Here is a 19,006-nt window from a genome sequence, read left to right as displayed (position 1 = left end):
CTACTCACAAGTGGAAACAACTCCATTAAATATTCTAAGTCTAAAATAGTAATTTTAGGTCGAGTTTTCTAAACAATGTAACTTACTTAAATACAAATTTGTAAGACCCTTAATGTATTTATTAAATAAAATTGTTTATTATGCACGTTACTCGAAGAGTAAAAAAGAATAATCGTTTTCTCAAAGAGATAAAAAGGTAGTGGCAATCGCATCTTCAACATAAAACATTTCTAATATGAAAATTAGTAAATAATATTTTTTCAAGAAAACAGTATACAACTATAGTTAGATTCTTTTTATTACATTTCGTGTTATTTGAGATCTTGATCTCAGATCTTGAGCCAGCACAAAACACACCATTATAACAAAACCAGGTCACAAAAAATATTAAAAAAAAAATATTGATCCAAACTTTAACGTTCAGAAGTAAATAATAAGAGCAGTGGTAAATATTTCAACAAATTCATTCAAAACAAATATTTTAAAGAAATAGAAATAGATTACCTAACTCTCCAATATTGTTTGCAAATTACATTTAAAATTATTTCAAAACGTAAAATTTTCTGAAATAAAGATGGTAAATTTTAGTTGAATCTAAAACAAACCCCAATTTAAGCACCAACCAGACAGCTTCAAATAAATGCTTTCAATGTTGTGAAATTGACTTTCGAGTTCATTAATTTTACACTCGTTTAACTATCTGACCAGCACGGGCACCTCAACGAAACAATTTAAAAGTCATCGTCGTCAGCGTTTGCAGAAACTCCTGCAACAATTCTTCCTGTTTTTCTCCTGTCAGTATCTCCATTTATTTTGTTGCACATTAGCTGCAGATAGAGAGGTGCAGACCAGTAGAAGAATTGGCCAAGAAGCCAGACACATGTGGCCCCATCTGTGGTCAAAATGTTCAAATTAAGAGCTCTTCTCAGCTATATAGCTTTATACCTTTATATTTTTGGTATTTCCTTCAAACCGTAAGCTTGTTCTTGCTGCAAATTGGACAATCAAAAAGTTTGGCAAACAGGTAAATTAAAGTGAGAGGCAAAAATGTTGGGCTTTAAAAAGATAATGTTTAGGTTGACTTAAGGGTGCGTGAATGAATGGAAAGACTTGGCACAACTTAAGAAGTCAAATACTTATTTTAAAGTTATTATTACTATTATATTACTTTAATTGAGGAAAAAGATACAAAAAACATCTGTTTTTACTTAGATATATGAATATCTAATGGAAGCACTCACCTGTGCCAGATGAAGTAGGGCCAAAAATGGCAAAAAGAAATCACCATTAGAGCTGTAAGTTTTTCCGCGCTGATTTCACATTCTGTTTTTGCCAAAGTTGGGCAATTAGATGAACGCGCCAAATGGCCTCTGTAACTCAGTTGAGCTCAGCTTGACTGGAAAGGCGCTAAAAAACACATTAAAATTAATTATGGGAAACACTCGACGCCATTTGCCAGATTCGCTGAAGAGTGGGTGCTGTGGCCATCATATTTTTTTAACTCACTTTTTTGCAGGCGCGCTTTTTGGCAACTAAAACGAAGTGAATCCATATGTGCAGGGTGAATTTTTGTTGCCCGGCTTTTCTCACCATTCTATTCCGCAACCCCCTCTCGCTCCCCCTTTCCCACTTCAAAGTTAATTATGTTGACATAGTCAGTTTCCGTAATTTCTTTCTTTCTCCAACCCTTTTATTAAAATGAGGGGCGGCATTTTCCGTGTGCTCGCCTGCAGTTTTTTGCACTTCTGCGACAACCACGCCCACGGCCCCCCGTCCCAGCAGTTATTAAGAATTCATGCCACACCCAAAGTTCCACAAAGACGCCCACGGGTGGGTGGAGAGTGGTTCCCTGGACGGGGGCATGGGCATCCAGATCGGACGGCTGCCAAGTTACTCAAATTAATTAAGTTTCGCCTTTGCCAACATCGAGCATACGCCCCATTGCGCGACCGCCCACAATCATTCCTACCTAGGAACCCCCGAAACCCTTCCCCCTCCCACTCCCCTTCCCCTCTCCCAGATCCTCTGCGCTGCAGGGTCTGCGGAGCTTTTAAATTTTTCAAGTGACATTTGCCAGACATTCTCCTCCATGTCTCATATTTTCTAACCGCAATCGGCTTCAGCTCCAGCAGCGCCCCCTGCCGGCCACTTTGTGAATGTTTGTGTGTGTGTGTGGGGGTGTGTGTTTGTGGGGGGGAGGGGGTAACCTTTTTAAAATTTAAAATTAATTGCTTTGGCGCAATTTTAATTATTAAAAAACTATTGATGGCACGGAGGTTGCCGTTAGGAAAAAATACATGACTAAAAAACCAAACAGCGGACCAACTTTTCCACTTGGGACCACCCCCCCAGAAAAGTTGTGACTTTAAAAAGCTTTTTCGTAGTTAGAGAAGTTGATGGATCGATGCAGTGATACAGTCGAACTTGCAGTCACAAAGTTAGCATCTGATATAATTATTTTCTGGCAGGTAACAGAAACTTGTGGGGATGTCGATAACTAACTTGTTTGTTCTTAATTAAAATGGTTTTATTAAACGTGTTTTAATATGAAAAAATGATTTGTGAATAATACCAATATGATTAAACAGCCGCAGACATACTATTTTAAGTAAAACAAATTCATATTACTACCACAAATGGTAATTGCACTTCACTTAAAACTTATGATTTTCATTGAGTTTTAATTAATTAAACAACAATTAAATAAATCTAGGTTTTATTACACAGCCTTATATGATAACAAAATATAAGTAAGTATATAATTGCAAATATAGTTTTAAAAGAAAAAACTATTTTTAATTGAACCTTCAAATTGTACAAAAATTAAGTTTAAATAAACTTTAATTAAAATTAATTAAGTTCATCTTTGGGAATAATGTTCACTTAGAAAATATTAATGCTCCTTTACAAATGACTGACAATTGAGAAAGAAAGACATGCTTTATTATATTTGATGATTAAATATTTTTACAAATTTTCCAGCTGCATTGGACTTATTGAGGTCCGACTGCCCCATCTCATCGATAAGTCGCTGATGGCTTTGTTGTGTTCCGCAGCAGGCACGTTTCGCTGGCCTGGGCCGGCAATTAGGCACGAATAAAATAAAATGAGTGCTCACTGCACTGACAACATTTACCCAAATTAGCCGCTAAACACAGAAATAAAAAGCCAACATCAAGTCGGTTAATTGGGCAGCATCCATGTGGCCGGGGTGAAATAAAAGGAAAAGCCGGCCAGCCAGTAGAGCCAAGCCATATTAGTGCCCGCGATGATGATGGCGGCAATTATGCATGGGCTATTCGGTTTGGAGAGGGAGGGGGAGGGTTTTTCTACTGGTCGGGGGGGCTTTTCTTTTGGGTGGTGCTGGCGTTGCCAAAAGTGCTTTTGTGGGTGTTGCTGTGTGTTTGGCGTGTTCCGTGTGTGTGCGTGGCTCCACTTGGTCAACTGCACGTGCGGCTATCGCGAAAGCCATACAACGTTGGGCAGCTGCAAAATTCAATTTGGCTATGCGCAAAAAATTAGCAACAATTTCCTAAAAATACAGTGCGAGAGGCCTTCAACCCACCTCCCACCAAAAAAAAACACCCCTTCCCCCACAACCACCCCAATGGCTACAACAACAAAGAAAAGCGTCAACAGGCACGCAATATAATTGAGTGGATGCCAAAGTGTGGGTGATTCGGCCGGTGTGGGTGTGGGTGGGACAGAGACGGGGAAGGGGCAGGAGAGAGATAGCAAAAGAGTGTGTGACGGCACGCGCTGTTGAAAATGCGAAAATGGGCTTAGTTCAGTCGCCTGTATTTTCCTATGCCTCAAAATGCACCATCGACGACTGAGGAAATTTAATGATCAAGTTGGCATCGAGGGCCTGAAGTTTTAATACCCTTGCAAAGGATACTCTGATTTTGATCAGAAGAAAGTTACGCAGTGAGTGATTATTATGGTTTTGATCAGAAGAAAGTTACGCGGTGAGTGAGACATTTTCGACCCTATAAGGTATATATATATACTTTTTTGTAATAACAATGTTCATTGCTAACCTTTGCAGGATCAGTTTAATAGTCTGTTAATAATTTATTTTTATTTTTACGCATTCTCAAGGTACAAAGTCACTTGGGGTTTTTTTTATGTGTTCAATTATTTAATATTTAAAAAAAAAAGAGAAGTGATATAAAATTGCAAGCAGTAAATTATTTTTTTTAATAGATATTAACAAAAGATTCAAAATTTCTCAGTTTCTCATCCAACATTAGTCGAGTTTAAAATGACTTATAGGACGTTTAACAATATATTTATGAAATCAGAAATGGTATTGTTTAGAAAAGTTTATTGTTTTTCTTTTGTTATCTAATGCTCGATAATTGCCAATCAAATTTTTAACAAACCTTTGTTAAAGTTCTCTACCGTCCTTGATAGAGATCTTTTGGATTGACGGACTATGAGAAAGACATTACTATAAGATTGGTTGTTATCAGCAAGGCTGGCCATTATCAATCGGTCGGTATGAACTTCCAATCGGGTTTGGTAAAATTCTCAATAGGTTGACATGATTGTGTCAAAGGTCTATTGGGATCATACACGCAATATATCGAAGCTGCGCATACACATTGGCTTCCAAAAATGCATGTTCCGTTGCAACTTAGGCAATGACCAGAACACCTTTTTAAGCATTCGGAATCAGATTTATATGTAAAAGACGTTGGATGGTTTTTGGGATCGCAGGGAGTTAAGGCCAGAGCTATTTTATGCCCCAAGAATATAGGGTTCCAGCCAGATGGAACTATGTTTGCATAAAGCACCGTCAGAAATGGAGGTAGCGCATATGCGGATGCGCTTATGGCCAAAAAGCTCACACAAGCGAGTACTACGAAAAAAATAAAAAAAAAATAATAATTATATGAAAAATGTTTTGTTTTACAAATCTTACGCTTCATTGTTCTGTATAGCCAATTTTTTTTATATATGATCGTGTTTGCAACTATATTTAATGTTTTCTTTACATCGCAGAAGGTTGCCAATAGAAAATAAATTAGTTAAAGAATGGTGCTAATTCAGCACTTGAATTTTCGTTTAAATCAGAGGCATTATGCCATTCTCACTCGTTGAAAGCGAAGCAATTGAATACACGATGGTTGCTTGAGTACTGATATCATTGACACACTGGTCGGCCTTTTATACAAGATTTGAGAGTCAAGGGTGGTTCCAGGCGATTAAGACGCTTGGGGGATTCCAGTTTCTTTGATAAAAGTGAAATTGAATTTTTCTTCACGAAATTGGTTAAAGTCATAAGGTCTACGTGTTATCGCTGAGATATTTTTACTCTGGTGTTCCACACCACTATATATAGTTACATGAATTTTAAACAATTGGGTAAGACATATTTCTCAATAAGATAAATATTTAATTAATACCGCGAAAGTATCAAAATAAAACTTTTGTGGTTTAATGCTTGTTGTCTGTTTAAGACTCTTCGGTATAGAAAAGAAACTAAAAAGTATAGGGGTTATATTATTAAGTGATGAATGAATAATTATGCTTTAATACTTTCTTACTAAAACTAAACTTTCAGTTTTTTTTGAGTGCAGCTAAATTCAAACCGAATTCGAATTGACATTCGGTTGAAAGAGATTTCTGTTGCACCCTAGATAAAAACTGAGTGTTTGGAACCCTCAAACATTGAAACTCAGCAGATAAGTTAAAACGGAAATGCTCACACAAAACTATCTTACATGTTATAATTTAAGTTTTTGTGTATGCTTTCTTTTTCTTTCCGCCCTATTCTCTCTTTATAAATAGCAAGAACGACCGCTTTAATATAGTTCCCCGACTACAAAACACCTTTTATTTAAATCTTTTAGCCTTTCAATATATTAACCCCAAAAATAAATTGTAAACTCAATTTAAATAAATGTTTTAAAAATAACTATTTTATTAACCTAATCGCGCTATCCGCAAAATAAGTCTTGCACATACGATATGGGCAAATTATATGCAATAACCACAAAATTTTTGTAATCTTTATATATCTAGTAACGTATTTAGCTACACTTTTTCAGACCAAAAACATTTATATATCAAAATGCTTTTGATTTGTTAGTCTAAAAGTGGGCGTGGGAAATTGGCTCATCATCACTCATACTTTGAAATCGCCTTTATTTTAGGGTGAATTTTTTTTAGCTTATTTCGTGCTAAAAAAGCTTCAATTTGTTTTAGAATTCGCTTGTGACATTTTATTAAAACAAATAATTATTTTCAGGAAATATTTTCTTGGATGTGCCTTTAGTTATTTTTTATTTTTATTACATCAAACATAACATTTTTTTAGTACCAAAAACGACTCAAATATAATATGCCCTTTTATTGTGCGAGTAATGGGTACAAAAATCTACCGGAAGAACTCAATTAAGAGAGGCAAATGACAAGCTAAACAGGCGTTTAACTCACGCATATAAACGCAAAAATGTAATACTTACATTTGTATCAAAACAAATATTTCACTTTTTAATAATATTTAATTGTAGATTTCTCTGGTTCCCAAGGACTTATTTTTGCGGTGTTCACAAATCATGAAAACTAAGAAAACGAAATAAATGGACAGCTATTTATCATTCAGCAGTCACTTTAATTCGATTTGACAGTGGCCAAAGCATATTCTTTCCATTTTACATTCAAATGCTTAGCAATTTAAGAGATTGAGTTTAATATTATGTTTGATCAACGAAACATTAGGGCATTTTTATGGTCGCTTTTGTTCGTTTGTTGTAAATGAATTTTGTCCGATCAATGGTATTTCCTTAGCTGGCCAATTTCAATTTTTGTTTTGCCTTTGTTTTCAACGTTGCAGCCGTTTTTGTTGCGGCCGTTGCAATTTCGAGCATTTGTTAACGAATTTGTTTGCTTGTTGAACAATTTGAGCGTTCCGCTCTTTTCGCATCGCCCATTGTTTGTTTTCCCGGCATTGTTGCAAATGACGTGGCAGCTGTAGACCGCTCTGTTTCGCTCTGACACGCACTTAACCCGCTGCCCACCGACCTCCGCCCCACTGGGATTGCCTACGTGCCGCGTTTAAAAAACAATCAATTTTAATTTCAATTTAAATTAGTTGCTGCAATTCGCCATTAAATTATTTTTGCTCATTTTTGCCACTGCTCTTTTGCCGGCGACTGTAATGCAATTTAGCGATTGTTGCCTGCACTCTATTGTTTAATTTCATTTATTACTAAATTCCGGCCAAACGGCTGGGCAAAGGCAATAAATTTCACTTTAAAATGTTGTTAGAAACAGTGAGTGACGAAATTGTAATTAAGGGTAGTCAAAATGGTCCATTGCCGCTTTTAACTGTTTCTCTGCTTTAATTATTTTTCCAAATTATTTTTAAAATTAAAAATTAAATATGAAACAGCAGTTATTTCCCTAATAACCTTACACTTTTGAAACGCAGTGTTTTGTTTGCATCTACAATTGGATTTAATTTCAATTCCAAATATTGCTCACCTCCTAACTTTTTACACATCTCATTTGCGAATTACTAAACATAAGCATATTAAAACTGCAAAAATCGCCAACATTTGTGTATTAATAATTGGAATGTGGCAAATGTATGTGTCTCTTTTTTGTATTGTTTCAATTTAATTTCGGATTAAAAAGTTAAAAGCACGACATCAAGAGCAACATCTCTCGCATTTTCGGCACTAAAATGCAACTTTTTGTTAGTTTTACCAGAACCCAAACAGGTTTTGCCCCGAATATATAATTTAGTTCTGATGCGAGTCGGGATCAAGTGTTGAGCTTAACCCGCAACCTAAATCAATCCGTCGGATACGCACACGCACTGGGGGATTTCGGGATACAAAACTGTATCTGTATCTGCCGCTGGCGCTAAACTACTTAACAGCAAATTTTGCGTAATTTACGTCCTGACCAAGGAACAGATGGCATTCCAAACGAAGTTTGTGTATCCGTATCCGAGGAGCACATTCGACAGGCAACTGTGGCTGCAGCCGCAAACATGTGTTCCTTTAAGCAAGAAACAGACGACTTTCGGGGGGCGGATTCGGATACGGGGATAAATTATTGGGTGCGCCGTCTGGACTCCACCTCCTGGCCAAAGAATCTGAGTATCTTTGTATCTGCTCATCCGCACATCCGCACACACGTCCTCGTCCACATTTGCGTATCTGCGGTTGCGTGGTCTTAGCCTGTACCGAATCAAAGCATTTAATGGCGCTTTTAATCTTGTTAATCGCCCCTTTCTGGCCCGACTGAGATTTTCAGATAGTTTCGACCGCTTGTTTATGTGGATCTGCTGCCGGGGGCGTGGTGGGCGTGGCACACGAAAATTGCCATGGAGCGGATACGTAGTTAAGTTGTGATAAGCCCCAAAGGCTTTACCGCACAGCTGACCAACCAGGCAAAGAAACCAACGAAATTGTTGCATACTTGCGGGAGTCTTTAAACAAAGTAAGGGATCTGGACGAAAATAAAGAACTTTAAACAAAGTAATGGATCTGGACGAAAATGAAGAACTTTATCTGGGCGAACGCTCTGGGAATAAAACGAAATCATCTTATCCACTTTAGCGTCCGTCAAGGACAATTTTGACATGTTCAAATCCTTTTTGCAAAGTCCCTCTTCGAGTTCCTCCAGTCTCGCACAATGAATATTATTTCTTTATGCAAATATCCTCTGGAGCTGCCACTTGTTGGGTTCCATCTTCCCGGTCTCCACTTTCGCCCATTTGCGTGATATTTTGTTGAGCAAGACAAATGATTTCCATTTAATTTATTTTCAGTGCTCCGCTCGTTGTGCTTGGCTCGTGGCGGCAAAAGGATTTAGCTGAATAAATTATAGGTTGAAATTGTTACATCCTAGATGGGTAAAAGGGGGAAGGATAGCCGAAGACAAGTGCAAATAAAATAAGGGCAAGCGCACCAGGCGCTGACAAATGCTGGCCAAAAAGGGGAAGCTCTCTGTGCAGCCAGCGATACGCTAAAAATGAATTTATCGCTGCTCTATGGCTGCTCTTGAAAAGTCCCAAGGATCCAGTTACTTTGTTTCCACTCAGAGGAAAATGATTCAGTTTTCTATACACACAAAGTATTACGATGATAATACATAGAGATATTTTGTTGATACACAAAGAAAACTTAGCTTTTATATTTAATGCTTTAATGCTGAAAAAACTTACCCTGTTTTAAAATAGCTTAATTAGTAAAATAAAACATTTAACAAAGTATAAGTGAAAACTAAATGGATAAAGAGTTTTACTTATCAAACTTCGTATTTTTATCTATTTTTAAGACAAACCTTTCGTGGTGCCATTCCAATTTATTCTTCTCTCCGCAATTACCTTATTTTTTTCAAAAGAACCTTTGAGCTGGCCAGTCCCCTTGGCTGCATTAATTAGCCGGAGAAGAGAACTTGGTCCGAATCAGGTATTTGGGGGCTTAAGTCAACATTGCCAGCTGGTCAACTGGAATCCTTCCCTCCAGACACACGTGTGATTCCATCTGCTCCCTCCCACCAGCTCCTCCGTCCCTACTTGTGTGTTTTTGTGTGTGGGGGCAGCGCTCAGTGAAATTTCACACTTTGTCGCTTTGCATATGGGCACGTAAGTGGCAGTTGGCTGCGGGACGAGGGAAGGGGGAGGGGAGGCCAATGGAGCTGCAAGCGATTACAAACGCGCCGACTTGTAAATGGCGGCCAAAGCGGAGCTGCTGCGACTTTGGCTCTGGATTTCGCTTTTGGTTCTGGCCCCGTTCCTGCTGGCATCGCGTGCCGTTTTCGCGATAATGAAATCGAAAGGCAATGCGCACACAGCCAGCTATAAGCTATAAGCTACAAGCCGTGAGCTTCGAGCTCGCAAACCGTTGCCAACTGGCAGCGATTAAACTGTGGGCTGTTCCCAAAAACGAATTCTCAGAAACCTTACTCAACAAAAGCCTTTTTAATAGCAGGGTAAAATGTTCTTGCTTTTAGCTTCATTTAAATATGTTCAAAATGGGACAATCACTCACTAGCCGCCTTATTATTTAGCTATGAAATGTGTAATTTCTTAGGAAAAAATGGAAAGTTAAGCTTTAGACTTGGGATACTTAATCTAGTTAAACTTTATTTTTAGGATATTATAGCGTTTTAAAGTTACATATGACTTATGATTGCAATATATAAAGATAAGGTTCTATGTGGAACATTATTAAAGCTAAACCAACAAAAAGCTTGAGGTAAACCAATTTGAAAAACAGAAAATATCAAGTTAAAGTCTCAAAAATTTAAAAAAATTATAAAATTTTTTACATAGATTACGTGGTATTAACATATAGAAGTATATGTTTACATAACATACTTTCTCCGGGAAATTAGTTTTGTTTCCTTTTTTTTGTATCCAAATCTAGAATAATGCTGGAGTTATGCTCATAAAATTGTAATTGCATTGAAGATATAGCAATATTTATCCGAAACTCTTTGACCCAATAAAAAACAAACGAGAACAAAGTTAGGTAACGTAACATAGTGTATTATAATGTTGCATTTTGGCGACCTATCCACTTATTCAAGGGTATCAAAGTAACAAACTTAAATAATCATTTGCCCAATAAGCACAATATTTCAAAGGCTAAATTTTTAAATGTTTCCTTTATAATTTTTAGTTTAAATAAAAACACCGCCTTGAGCCCTCTAACATTACCTTTTAATTCTGTAACATATTTGGTCAGGAAGTTGTTACAAATATATAAAACTTTCTGTTGGCTAGACTAAGTCAGTCAAACTTAATCTCAATTCATTTTCATTAAAAGATAATTTAATTCTCTTGCAATAATGAATAAGTTGAGGTATACATCCAAAAACAATCTGCATGAATATTGAATGACAATTGGACTGGAACTTATTTCTCTTTCATTTTCAAAGGAAATTTTTTAAATGAAATCGATATCCAGGCCACCACAATGCAGAAATCACTGTGGCAATCGGTCCTCTCCACCGGGCGACTAATCAAGTGCGAATGCGAATCCTTCGGCCGCCTGGAATGCTTTCGATTCCTTTGGCGTGCTGCCTGTGCCCGCTGTTCAGAAGGATGAGGACTAGGAGATCTGGGCGAGGTGGAGCTAGCGATGCGTGTAACTTTTTCAATTAATTTGGCTAAGCTTGAGAGAAGTTCTGAGTTGAGCTTGGCTGAGATGTGGAGACGTGGAGACGTGAAGCCGTGGCCATGGAGCCCCGCTTCTCCGCAGCCGCCGAACTCCGGCTGAAACTGTTTACGGCTGAGTTATTTCAAAAATGTTTTGCATATCAGATTGAGTCTCTGGATCGTGGCTTGGTGGCTTGGGGCGGCACTTAAACGCCTTCGTTTTAATTTAATAAGAGCTTGCCAGGCGAGCAGATTCTGATTCAACTGGTAACTGGTAGCTGCTAGCTGTTCTGCATCCCAAATGAATGCTGGGGAAAAGACTCCGCGAAAATGCACTGCATCCACCTTCGCCTGCGCCTTCAACTAAAACTCCCAGTCGGACTTCGCTGCATGTCAAATTTGAATTTAGCTGCATTTTTACAACTGTTGCAAAGTCTCTTTTAGTTTTCTGTTTGCAGTTTTGCAGTTTGCAGCTCGCTGCTCGCTGCTCTACACTCCACTTCGCTCCGGATCTGGATTTGGATTTGGAATCTGCCGGTGGCGGTAGTGGAAATCGCATGTGAGCCAAGTCAGACAGTTGGCAATTTGCATAAATTTAGATTAGTGACATCTGACGTGAGTCTCTGATATGCAGAGCTAAGTCGGCGAGCAGGAAAGCGGCATTAAGTGCGGGAATCGCAAATGCAGATGGTAATGGAGATGGGGATTGGCATGGGTATGGGGATGGGGATGGGGATGCAGGCAGAGTCCGAGACGGTTGGCGGTGGAGACGATTGCCACCTCCTAATTCTCCGACCAGATAAGCCCCGACTTCTGTTCTCCGTTCTCCGCTCTGAAGTGAAACTGCCAGCGACAATGGAATATGATTTATGGAGCGCACTCGAGATGGGGCAAGTAATCAGAATCAGAATCAGAATCGGGCCGGGAGGCTGCGTGAAATTCAACAGCTCAAGTGGAAAATTAATCGCATGCAAGCTCATTAAGAGCATTAGTTGACTGTTTGTTAATTGTCGCCAAAACGGGAAGCAGGATAACAGTAGGAGGCAGGAAACGAACTCAAGCAGCATACGAAATTGGCTGCAATATTTCAATCAAACTTAAGTCGACAGAAAGCTTATCAAATGACGATCACAATTTATGAAAATTGCAAGCAAAAGAGCCGCTGGTTTTGTGTGTAGGTGTCAACTTAGATAACAACAAATTTGAGATGCATTTCAATATTTCCCTGATAATTTTAATTTAAGTTTTTCTGTTTTTTAGAGTGTGCGGATCCCAGGATTGGGAATATTGTGATATACATTGTATAAAAGTTTTAAATTACACGTTAACTATGTATAAATCATTCAAATTAATAAGGCTTAAAAAAAACAATTTATTTTAAATCTTAAAAATGTACTTACAATTTTTCATTCTATTATAATTCCATTTCATTTAAAGATATAATAAACGTGTTGAATGGCCACTTAACAAATCAAAAAAAAAGAAAAATGTTTACCTCTCTTATTATTATTAGTATTATTATTATTATTATTATTTTGCTGATATCTGTATATTTTAAAAATACATTTTTGAAATATATTATCCTAGAAGGTAGTCAACTCACAATTGACTTCCAGAAACTCGATCTAGAAAAAAACTCGATTATATATTGTGTGTACATTAGATATCTGTCTGTTCTTTAAGGTTTTTTCTTGCTTAGCCAAATAATTAATAATTTAATAATTATCCCTGTTTATCACATCCATTTCACAACTGGAAACTACAAAACAATCTTCAAAATAATAATATATTCTGAGCAAGGTATTAAAAAAAAACTGAAATCAATAAACAAATAAATTTTGTTTAAAGTTAAAGAGTGAGTACCAAAAAAATGAATAGTAAACTTTTTATGCTTGGAATACAAGTTAAATAAAAGGTTGTGATGGTTTAAGGGTTGCGTGGATTTTGTGGGCCAGACTAAAGCTGCTCATTGGAATGAAAACGGTAGAAACCGAAACAATTCCCCAGCCAATATGCGAACGAGAATTCCAATAAAATGAACAGCAAACCAAACAGTGGCCCCCTTTTTTCGCCCATGGACGTGCAATCCCTGCGAACGTGCAAATATTTTAGCTAAAATGGCGAGTAGAGTGCGAGTTACTTTTATCTGCTTTGGCGTAAAAATACGCATCGGCATTCGTGTGTGTGTGTGTGTGTGTGTGTGTGATGGTACCAACAGCCTTGATATACAAATCTACCATCCACCACCTCAGAAGTGCCACGCCCTCGGCCCCAACGCACACACACATACACGTTCATGCAAGGGCGCTGTTTTTCAGTCAACATAATTTAACTACTTTTATGGGCAAAAGTAATACGCTGCTAGTCCCGCCCCACTGAAATTCCGCCTCCAACTCCACGTGTTTCAGGTTTAAATTTGAGCATTTTCTTTCATCTCACGCGTCTTGGGTGCAAAATTCACAATGTATTTTACACACCATGTGTTTGCGAGTGTTTGAGCCACCCACACCCACCGCCCCTCTGAACCCTCTTCGCCAGAGTTTATTGGCTTCGCAGTATACTTTGAAATTTACTGAGTGAGTTTCTCTTGTAATGCCTTGCTATATTGAAATTAATTACAAACAAAGGATGCTCCTCGGAGCCTGAAGGAAACAGCATACCGTGCCCTGTCTCACCCACCCACTTTTCCGCCCCCTCTTCCGCCCCCTTTTCCACCCAGCAGCCGCGATGAAACGAATGTTTTGCCGGCGGGCTCTAATTTCTGATGTTTGTCTCGCATCAAATAAATTGCGGCAAATATAAGACTATTAAAAATAAGATACATTTTTGGGGCAGGAGGCAAAAGAAACTATTTAAATTGCATTTTTTTGCAATTTCACGCTTAACTCAATTTGGTTATAATTGTTATTTTGATAATTGGTAATTGTTGTTTCTGTGCACTTTCCACAAATTAAGTTCAAACAAAAATTGGAAAAAACTAAATGCAAGGCTTAACAAAAAGCCGATAATTAAATTCCCAAATGCACAACGACCCAATTCAGAAAAATCTTATTTACACTTAATAATTTTTATATTTACCACTCGGCTTGGAAAAAATAACAAAAACATGGGAGAAATTAATGCCTAATGAAAAAGCTATTGTTTATCGTTATTTTTTTGAAATAATTAATAAACAAAAAATATAAGATAAAGTAATAAGTTGTGGTTAACTTTACTTAATCCCAAAGAAATGGTGTTACATGCTAACAATTTAATTGAAAATGTTTGCCATTGAGCCATGTCTTAATTTTATCAAAATATTATTGACTTTCTGCTTGTTTTTCTTTGTGCATCCTAAAAATCAATTATAGGTCATTGATTCCAATTGAACAGAACAGATAAAACCAAACTCATACTAATTAAATAATGCTTTGCTGAACCCCAGGCAAAGGGAATCTATTCGATTGTGTAAATATTTTGGCAAGAAATACGAAAGCTACGTTCTGAAAAGGAAGAAATTTTCCCGTTTTGCCTGGTATAATTGCATAAGCACAAGAGAAATGCATTTGTTTGCCCAACTTTGATGAAGTTCAACAAAAGCAGGTTGGCTGGCAACCAAGGAGGAAGTGTCTTGAACTCGCTCAAGGCCGCTGATAAAAGTCAACACAAAATGTTGAGAGTCAACAGATGAAGTTGGGCATATGTATGTTTATACCAGAAGAGAAGAAAAACAATATTCACATATTTGCACATTACAAATATAAGAGAAACGCCTCGCAACAAGACAATTAAAAGAGCTTCAAATTGAAGGGGATTTTTTAGGCCGAAGTTCCTTCATATTCTCGAGACTTTCAAGACATGCTGCGCACATTTAGCCAAATTTGATTTGGCCCAGACAGACTGAACGAAATGGTTTTATCCCAGGGATTTCTCTTTCAGCTTCTTTTGTTCGGCAGATGATGTCTAGCCTGGTGCTAATGAAATTTGCGCCGTTTATGGCGCTGAAAATTGTCCTGCCAGAGGAATTGCAAATTTAATATTGGGTTGGGCACTTGGCAGAACAGGCTTTAACTGAAACACAACGTTCGATTCTATTTCAAGTCGTAGCTGTGAGCAAGAAGCTGAAAGACGTTTTTAAAATGTAACAGAATTAACCTTTTCTATTTAAATAAAAAAAAATTAATTGTGTTTATTTTGACGGAAGAAAAAAAACCATCGAAAATGTACATACAGTATGAATATAAAAAACCATCAATAAATTTTTGCACTATTTTTTTTATTGTTTCAGTCGAAAGCGAACTGCAAACATGTTTAATTTATTTATTATTTAAATGACCCGAAATTTAATTTTTTTAAAACTTAAAAAAAGTACTCAGGGAAAATTCCTACGTTCAGAAATTGAGAATTTAAATTACCATGATTTGAAAAAGTTAGTTATGTGCTCAAAAAATAAATAATTAATTTTAGTTTTTATTTGTTCTTAAAAAATGTTTACTCAAACTGCGAATTCTTGATCTTGGATTTTTTATGAGTACGTCTAACTCTCAGATTGAGTGCAATGTACTTGATTAATTTTCTCTGTCTACGTTATTTATTTTTACGGTAAACAAAATCCTGCAAACCCTTTTAATGTATTTTCAATCTGGACACAAAGTGCCATACAATTTTGAATTGTTTTTTAAATTTAATGAGAACAATAGCTTTTATTAGACTTATTATTGAATTAAAAATCCCTCAAGTACTCAAACAAAATAATCAGAATACTCATTGTCCCAGTAATTAACGAAAAATTGCACATTTTGGTATACAAAACAAGGTAGTAAAGTTTTTAGTTTTTTTTTTTTTTTGATTTTTGGTCGAAAGCAATTAAGAATCAAGTTTAGTTGTCAAAAGAGAGCTTAAATTTAGTTAAAACATTAAATAACTTAAAGGCCCTGAGGTATGCAGCTTCGACCGAATTACTTAATAATGTCTAAGATATCAGATCACTATTTCGATGTTAAAGCACTTTTCTGCAGCAACGATAACTCACGCTGCCACCTCTGAGTCAACTGCGGTGAGACGAAAGTGCGGTCGAAATTAAAAAGGAGTTTAACCAAATTGCTATTGAAGCCCCGCCAAGCGAATTGGGGCAAAATCAGGCGAGGGTGAAGGCCATGAAGCGGAGCATTTGCGTGGCTTTTGCTTCTGCGGTTTATTTGGGCAAAGTGCCAGTTCACAGCAGGCCAAACCAAACAGTTGCTACTCATTCGGTCGGCCAAAGGGCCGAAATGCAGTTGAGAATTGGGGGTGATTCAGAGCGGGCAAGGATGCTGTCTGCTCAGTCGGGCGACAGTTTAATTGGGTTACCAACGTCAACGGCCTGTCCACTGCTGGATCATTGGCGCTGACATGGGCCGTCCATCCTCCCAACACTTGCACTCTTCCTGCTTTTGCTTTTGCCACCCAAAGCCGTACCCCATCGATTTTCCTTTGCCACACTCGCTTTGGATTATTTCGTAATTAAACGCAAATGCAGAAACTCGCTTTTTCCCGCTTTTCCCACAGTTTATTATACCCCTTATGCCTAATAGAAAGGGGTATACTGAAAACCACTCTATACAAATGTTTTAAGTCCTAAAAACCACATTTTGATAACCGAGTTTTTAAGATTGTTACCGTATTTGTTTATTCTCAAAAGCGTGTATGATTTATTTAAGTACTCAACAAGTTGGTTAACTTTATTGCTAATATAGGGTACTTAGAAGTCGGGAACGCGTATTTTTATTTTTTGGTATTTCATCAGGTGCTGAAATAAAGCCTCCTTTTTTGCGCCGCATTTTGATATTCCTTTTTTTTGGCCATCATCGATTGTTGCTCTTGTGGCTCGCTGTTTTTGTGGTTCTACTCGCTTGCTAAGGAATTAAATGGTTGATTTCACCTGTTCCGCTCTCTTTGAAGCTTTGATCTCATTAATGCTAATGAAATTGTGGGTGGTGTCTCCACAAAAGCGGGTATTTTATTTCATGCTTTAGTTGGGTTGAAAACTAAAGTATAAATTAACTTCTGGTTTAAGTCTAAAAGAAATTATTTACAATTGCATGTCTAAAATGCAATTACTTACATATGTGTTTACAAATTTATAAAGATAAAACAATTAACAAAAAGAAACTAGCTTTAATAACCCACAGCGTACATAACCTTGCAGTCAATAATAGGAAAAATTAAATTAAATATTTACACAACAGATTTCTTGACATTGATATAGAAGCATTAAAATTATTATTAAAAGTATACAAATTTATAAAGAGAAACTGCTTTAAAATTATACAAATTTATAAAGAGAAACTTACTATATAAGTTACGTTTGAAACTTTTAAACAAAATATAAAAATAATTTCTGAAAATGGTAAGTCATTTATTTATATTTTTCCTCGTCATAATCATTGTGTTATTTGATATTTCATTTAAAGTCCTCATATACACACGAATAGTTAAGCTCTTGTTTGTCGGCCAAATTTTCCGAAAGTTTTCAATGCGCGGATGGAAGGGTTAACACCCATCAGCCCACCGGCAAGCTGCTTATGTTGTTTGCATTTTGTTAAACAAAAAATTAAATAACAGTTCGCGCAAACACCTCCCCCGCACACACGCTCGTCCCGAGGGGCGTTAAGTGCTATTATTTGTTATTTGGTAAATGCAACAAATGCTCCACCCATTTACCGGGACCCGCAGAACCGCGATGGCACCAGCAAGAACAGCAACAAATTGCTATATCTGCCAGGACACGGGAACGAGGACATGGGACCTGCATCCTGCAGGCGTGGCATCATAATTAATTCAAATTTGAATTTCCTTTTGGCGCAATGCACGCGCCATTTTACATAGACGGTGTGGGGCAAATGGCAGAGGGCTGAGGGCAAAGGGCAACAAAATGGCGGGCTGGTGTAGGTGTGTGGGTGGCTCTGCCACGCCCACATGTGTGGCATGTTACCGCATCGGGGATCCAGCATAATAAACTGTTTAAATATTTAGCCGAAACGAGTTTTTAATACTGGCTGGCGCTTTTAGCAGCTGCCAGCGGTCAGTGAGTGGGGTTAAGGGTTGGGGTTGGAGGTCAAAGGTTGCCCAAAAAGCTGAGCAAGAATAGGGAGAAAAAGTGAGAAACAAGGGCAGCTTCCGCCATGTGGCAGCTTTTCAGACCCCAAGTCCCGTATAATTACAGATTTTCACAAAAAATACATCCACAAGAAACCCAAGAAGGCACAGAAGTGGGCAGGATGGGGTTAAAACAATTATTAATTTATAATTACCAAAAAAAAATATATATATACACAAGAAACCCAAGACAGGCCCAAAAGTACAACAATTATTAATTTTTAATTACTAAAAATATGGTGGCTCCCTTTTTTTGAGGTTATAAGTTGTGAGGTTTGAAACAAAGCTTTTAAATTATGCATATTTAAAAGGGTTTGAACCAGATTTACCAAATAAAAACGTCTATTTTATTATAACGTGAAATATTGAAATTAGTTTATTATTCACAGCTTCTCGATACCTATTTTTATTAACTATGTATTTTCTGCGACACATTAAGTATATAAGATTTCTTCATTCATATTTCATGAACCTAGTACAAACCTTTTAAAAGCCATCAGAATTAAATTCAAAGTTAACAAACTTCTGTAACAAACATTCATTGCCATTAAATTTGCATTTGAGTTCTTCTAATATTAGAATTTCCTGCTGTCTGCCCTTAAAAGCCATCAAATAATATTCAGCAGAAACTAATTTGCTGTTCTTGAACAAAAAGACCTTCTCTCGGAAATTTCGTGTGCACTTTCCGATTGCCGAAGCAGAAAAACCGAGAACTAAACCCAAACCAAAGTAGGAGTCACACAATCGAGAAACTCAAGAAAA

The 19,006-nt window shown here is 37.2% G+C and overlaps 1 protein-coding gene across 1 annotated transcript; it reads right to left on the bottom strand.

Moving 5' to 3' along the window:
* Positions 1 to 4,054: 4,054 nt before the first annotated feature.
* On the bottom strand, positions 4,055 to 5,132 carry LOC108137767. The gene is made up of 2 exons (XM_017259673.2): positions 4,928 to 5,132; positions 4,055 to 4,864 (listed from the first exon to the last, which is right to left on the bottom strand). Exons 1-2 carry the CDS (start codon positions 4,932 to 4,934, stop codon positions 4,491 to 4,493), a joined length of 381 nt encoding a protein of 126 aa, XP_017115162.1. The 5' UTR covers positions 4,935 to 5,132; the 3' UTR covers positions 4,055 to 4,490.
* Positions 5,133 to 19,006: the final 13,874 nt, after the last annotated feature.

This window comes from Drosophila elegans, unplaced genomic scaffold (genome assembly GCF_018152505.1).
Source record: "Drosophila elegans isolate 14027-0461.03 unplaced genomic scaffold, ASM1815250v1 contig_520, whole genome shotgun sequence".
NCBI lineage: Eukaryota > Metazoa > Arthropoda > Insecta > Diptera > Drosophilidae > Drosophila > Drosophila elegans.
The sequence above is the reverse complement of the archived record's forward strand: the minus strand, read 5'-3'. Positions and strand labels throughout refer to the sequence as shown.